Source organism: Mesocricetus auratus, unplaced genomic scaffold (assembly GCF_017639785.1).
Source record: "Mesocricetus auratus isolate SY011 unplaced genomic scaffold, BCM_Maur_2.0 Super-Scaffold_100006, whole genome shotgun sequence".
Taxonomy (NCBI): domain Eukaryota; kingdom Metazoa; phylum Chordata; class Mammalia; order Rodentia; family Cricetidae; genus Mesocricetus; species Mesocricetus auratus.
Genome location: NW_024429190.1, coordinates 43086686 through 43092685, shown reverse-complemented (window position 1 = coordinate 43092685; position 6000 = coordinate 43086686). Strand labels below are relative to the sequence as shown.

The window sequence follows — 6000 nt, the reverse complement described above, 5'->3', positions numbered from 1 at the left end:
GTTTACTTAGGAGTCTGTAATAATGGTACTCTGGCCCAATACAATCTTGTAATGACAGATGGTGTACATACAATGGGAGAAGCCAGTTTCATCGACACTAACATGCATAGTTCTGTGAAAAGATGACCCGACATTATAAATACTTGGGAATTGACACTGGTGGAAGAACTAATTTCTCAAAAATGACTCTGCTAATGGTGAGGTGACATGCATGCTGAAGCCACCTTTATTCCTAGCTGCAAAGCCAACATTCAGAGTTTGAAAGCAGACACCATGAAGACACAGGTGTGAATTATCTGGTTTATTGCTTTCTTGTTTCTTACTGCAGATTCAATGTTTTTGAACAATAATAATATGCCCCAAATTCAACATTTTAAAACATTCAAATAACAAAATATAAAGTGGAAAGGAGCCCCCCACCTCCTCTAACTGCCCCTGGTGAATCCACCTGGAAGAGAGGCAATGATGGTTTGTGGAGAGAACAGCTCTCCTCTGACCCAAGAGCAGGAGGCAGCCTTAAGGACCACCCTGTCCTTTGGTTTCCCCTTGAAATAGCCAGGAGATCCCAAGTGACCCCAAGGATGGTGGTCCCTCCTTTCACTGAAGGCTTAAAGGCTCTTTTCCTACAAGAAAGCTGCAAAAGGCTTCCTTGGAAAAGGATGGGTGGAGCACAAGGCAGGACCAACTCCAATACTCAGGAGGCTTCCCATGCCCGTGGTTCTTCTCCAAGCCGTTTGTTTATGTTTAAAAAGTAAAAAGCTTGTTGCACACAGGTGATGCTCTACATAGGACCATCTGGAAGCAGGTGACTGTGAGCGGCACTCTGCCTGAAGGCACAGGGTCCTCGCCATCCCAAGGGAGGGGTCACTGTGTTTTGAGTGCTTTTTAAAACATACGCCCTACCTCCCAACAACTGTCAGCTGCCACACAGGTGACTGCAATTTCAGCCGGGTTTCTTCTGCAATGTTTCAGCATCTTGGGAGCCCCTTGAAATCTTGATGTGCTCTGTTCCTTCTATGAGGAATCCAATTCCCAAGGGGTCAAGACTCAAAGGAAGACATGGCTGTGGTACATCATTCAATAGACAAAAATAAATAAGTGACCCTATAGTGTGGATATGAAACTCACAAATAAATATCTCAGACCCCACAGCTGCAGTCACACACTAGCAAGAACAGGGAGTCTAAAAACTGTGATTTCCTTATGAAACATTTATCTACCATGACTTAAAAGGATGAGTAAAAAACATTAAAACACCGTGTGAAAGACGAGCTTCTTCAGTACCTCTGGGAGTGACAGTGAGTCAGTGACGATCAATGCATCCAACTTAAATAAACCTCTCTCAGTCCTTCCCGGGGCCACCTCAGGCTACCCACTGCACCTCACGGTGACACCAAGGACATGGCCGCAGCAACCTTTCCTTACAGACTGACAAGGGTCACACTTTTGCCTGAGGAATTATTTCAAGTCCTTCTTGATTCTGAAACAACTGGTGTCATGAATCTTCTCAAACAATGTGCCTCTGAAGGAGGAGGAAACAGAAAGGTACATTTATTCACGTCCATGCTGTCTAAAGCTACAACAACCAGGACTGAAAAGGGGATGAATTTGAACTGAAAACAACAAAAACTCTGGGACTTTTGCCCTCCCAACTCCAAGTCTGAGCTCGAAAGCATCTGTGGGCTGGCGAGCCAGTTTCCTCCCTGAGGAGTCCTCTCTTCGCTGCCTCCAGCTCCTGTCTCTCCCGGTTAAGGCTTGGACAGTGTTAGCGGTGTGCAATCTCTCGCGGAAGCTGTCAGTCACCGGTAGGTTCCGGCTGGGTACAGTCCGGCTCCTGAGTGCTGGGCTGGGCACTTTGCCTTCGAAGATCCTCCACCATCTGCAGCAGGGCGGAGCGCTCCAGCTCCAGGGTCAGCACAGACTGCTTCAGCTTGCTCTCGCTGGTTAGAAGCTTCTCCACCGTGGCTTCAAGGCTTTGGATCTTAGCATTTGCCACCTGGAGAACGGAAGGAGAAATGAGAATGTACCTGCCTGTGATTACACAAGAGGGGGTTGCAGTGAACGCCACCACTCAGCCTTGGGGGGTTTTGGGGCACTTGGCAAAAACAAGTCTATTGATGATTAGTTCTGGTTGCACAAGAACTGTCCCAGCTTCCGCTGCAGGCAGGCTGGGCCCTTCCAAACACTGACATTCTCCTGCATCCTCTTGCCTGGTGTGGCCCTGCTGGGGACCAGGGATTGAGAAAACAGCATCAAAGAAGAGAGGGAACTGGACCCCCAATCTCTATCCTATGGCCTGTCACACATAGGATGCTGTTACAGGCCAGTTGGAAGTCACAGCATGGCCTACTCTAGCTAACCATGTACCTACATGTACAATTTGATCTCACATTCACAAACGGTCAAGTGGCTTCTACATGATGGTCCACTTGTAACAGGGACAACTCTCTAACCTTGCATCTGTTTTTCTTATTTTTTTGTGGAGTAATAAGACATCACTATAGGAAACTAGGCATTTTCCTTGAGACGCAGAATGCCAGAAACAGTAGAATTCTACTGAGAAGTTTCTCTGTACTGTTGTTTACTGGCCACCACCAGCCTCGTAAAGGAACAAGCCCCATCTCTCTTGGGGACAAATCATTTTCTTAGGTCGCATCCTTAGGATGTACCAGGCCAGAGAAGGGCTTCATCACCCCTAGCTCCCGCCTCTTGTCCACCAGGGCAGGCACCCCGGGGTGTTCGGCTCCAGTGACCCGAGGGTACTGAAGCAATACTGCGGTTTATACTCCAGGTCTCGGAGCCTGCTCCTCAGTGCCCAGCTGAGTTTATGGCACTCTGGACACTAAGGGCGGCCTATCTTATTAGTCCAGCCCAGCCCCTTTGTGTGTCCCATCTATTTAGTCAGGGAAAATAACACATCTATTTCTCCACCTCATTTTCAAAACTGGGAAAATTGTCTTTTGAACAAGACAACCCTCATGCTAGACAGAAAAACCTGTGACTCCAAGTCTAGCTCCTGCCACATCACTAAAATCCTGAAAACCAAAGAAGAAAAAGGCTAGGAGGTGCAACTCATCAGGTTCAGGGAGGGGATGGGGATGCTGGGTGCATATCCTTAAGTAGTAAGTCCTCTTACCCAGTCCTCCCTAAAATCCTGCCCACTGTCCATGCCTGGGCCTGGCCCATCTCTGTTCTGAGGGACAGGTAACTCAGGGAGTACTACCTAATTCACAGTCATACACAGTAGTGAACCAATTTGCACGATGGTTTACCAATGGCACAGATGGCAGGTCTCCTCAGCAGACTTAAGAAAGCATGTCTGATCTCTCTCAAGATCTGGTCCCCACAGGCCCTTCAGTTGGGAACTACTTGTAGCTAGCTAATCACTAGGAAAAGGCCTTTCTACCTGCCACCACCCAGAACACAAAATCGTCTTATGTACAGCTAGTGAACAGCAGGTTCAAGAGTTTCAGTTGTGACAGCGCTTTGTTTTTAAGCCAACCTATTTTTACTGCATGTGTTTATTTTAAATGCATAAACTGTATGCTAACCTATGAACATTAAAGTTTAGTACGCAGAGAAAATTTTAGAAATATCTCAAGTATTTACAAATAAACCTGTAATAGCATTTCAAATTTTGAAAAAAATATTATTTCTAGTCTGCTAATTTCGATGACATTCTATACATTAACCTAATTTTGGCATTTATAGTTTGAGAATCTATTAAATGTCAGAAATAATTTCTGGCAATAATCTATGATCACTATTCCTCTCTCTATATATTTACACACACTTGAATAACTTGCACTACTTAAAAAGTTAAAAATACCTTTCAATGCATGTACACTCAACCTTCAAGGTACTTGATGAAGAGACAATAGAACACGGAAAAACTAGCACAAGTTGTTTGATATTTACCTCACAGCAACAGCTACTACTGATATTTTATTGTGCAGTCTTTCATATTCTTTTTTTTCTTAGAATACCCAAATATCATACTTTTAAAGAAAAGCACACCACACAGTTTAGTAATTTTTCTTTACTTTTAACTTATGATTGCCTGGCCTTAGCTTGGCTTGTTTCTAGCCAGCTTTTCTAACTTAAATTATCTCATTTCTCTTTAACTACATTTTTGCCTCTGGGCTCTTTACCTTATTCTATGTATCTTTCTTTCCTTCTTACTCCATGGCTGGCTATATGGCTGGGTGGTTGGCCCCTGGCATCCCAATCTCTCCTCTTCTCTTCTCTAGATTTATTCTCCTGTTTATTTAGTAATTTGTTTTTCTACATCATGAACATACTCAACACACTCAAAAACGATGGATAAATGTTCCGTATTTTGAAGAGTCCAACACAACTGTGAACATCATGCTGTTCCCAGTTTTATTTTGTCTACCATGCCTCTTCTGTACAGACCCTTATAAGCTTGAATGCCTCCTTAAGGCATGTGGGGCCAATGCCATTCATTTGAGATTTTATTCGACACTGCTTAAGGCTGCAGAAAAGACAGTAGTATTTGCTCACAGTAATGGAGGACAGTCTAACTTTCCTATGCAGTCCCTTTGACTGTAGTCTTTGTAACCTAAATTTTAAGAGCTGTAATTGTCAATATATAGTAAGTGTCTGTGTTAACAGGCCTCCCCGTGACATTTCCACACAAGCATATATTGTGCTGTGTCCACCCTCCCAGCTGCTCCCCTTCCTCACTACTCCCATCCTCCCCTTTCATGCCCACCCGTTAGGTCATCTATTTTAGTTTTTACTCCAGCATTCTTTCCCCACATGAGAACAGACAGGCACACTGTATATTCCTCTTTCTGTGCCACTCACGTTTTCTTAAGTGTTTACAAGACAGATAAATAGGACTTTGGTCTGTCTGTCAATTGTATGAACAGAGCCAAGCTACAAACCAGGTAAATTTTGATACTCAAGGAAAAAAAAGTATCTACTTCAAGATCATATTGAAACCTTCTTATATGAAAAGCATGAGATACATATGGGAAATATAACTTCCAGAGACGATCATGGAAAACTACCTCTACTAAACCAGCACAGGGCCCCGACTATACAACACCCCAAACCCTTGCCTGCATTTCTGAGAAGAGTGTTCCATTTAACTTGTGCCCAGGCCAGCCCATCACAGGCTCAGTAACTTCAGTGGGCTAGCAACACCTGCAACCTTGATTAAGACTCTTCTAGAACCACTTGGTCCACAGAAGGGGTATGCAGGAGATTCCTGTGACCACCCACAAGTCACCATGGATGCCTTTTCTTCAGCATGTAGATTTCTCAGCAGCGTTTCACAGCTCCATCCCCTTAGACAAGGGCAGTATATAACTGCTTTCAGAACTCCAAAGAGTAACACAGGCATTGGCCTAAGAAATGAAATTAGTACGTGCTAGTTGTGAGCAGAGTGCGTCACCATGCATAGGTAGCTCAGTGGGAGGTACTCCCTCCAAGGCCCACGTCAGGGGTCCACTGCTGGCTTGCAGCCACTGGAAATGTCCAGCGCACAGTGTGCCCTGTGTGCTATTTATCCTGCGGCTCTTTTCTGTCCTCACCTGCATTTATCCACTTACGACGGAAGGTTCTAGAGAGAAGAACTGTGTCCCTCAATAAACAAATCTCTGCATTTGTACCAGATAGTATATAATAACTATCATATGTTCTGGTTTATTCTGCTAGATAGACTTTTTTTTTGTCACTTCCCTCCTTTAATATCTCTCCAAGGACCTGGCTTGTTTCGCCCCCAGGCGATGAAAGCTCGAGACTGTCTCATCATTATTCAAAGCACAATTGCCGGCATTCAGCATCCGGGACCAAGCTAAGTGCAGAAAAAGCCTCTTCAAAAGCTCCAGGACTGTCTGACCTTAGCAAGGACGGTCTGTCTGCTTCACAATAAAAGGGCCGATTGATTCTCCTGGGACACCTCTGATGGCAACTACAAACAGTGCAGGGTGGGAAAGGTCCTCTGGTCATGGGAAAGTCCAGGCGGCTGCT

At 44.7% G+C, this 6000-nt stretch overlaps 1 protein-coding gene across 3 annotated transcripts in view; it reads right to left on the bottom strand.

Moving 5' to 3' along the window:
• Positions 1-286: 286 nt before the first annotated feature.
• The window catches only part of Tbc1d1 (TBC1 domain family member 1), a 190873-nt gene continuing 185159 nt past the window's right edge, over positions 287-6000 (bottom strand). For all 3 annotated transcript variants that reach the window (XM_005074384.4, XM_013116552.3, XM_013116553.3), the window contains one exon: positions 287-1996. In XM_005074384.4, coding sequence (XP_005074441.1) covers positions 1796-1996 — 201 coding nt within the window. In that variant the 3' untranslated portion in view covers positions 287-1795. The remainder of the gene's footprint in view (positions 1997-6000) is intronic.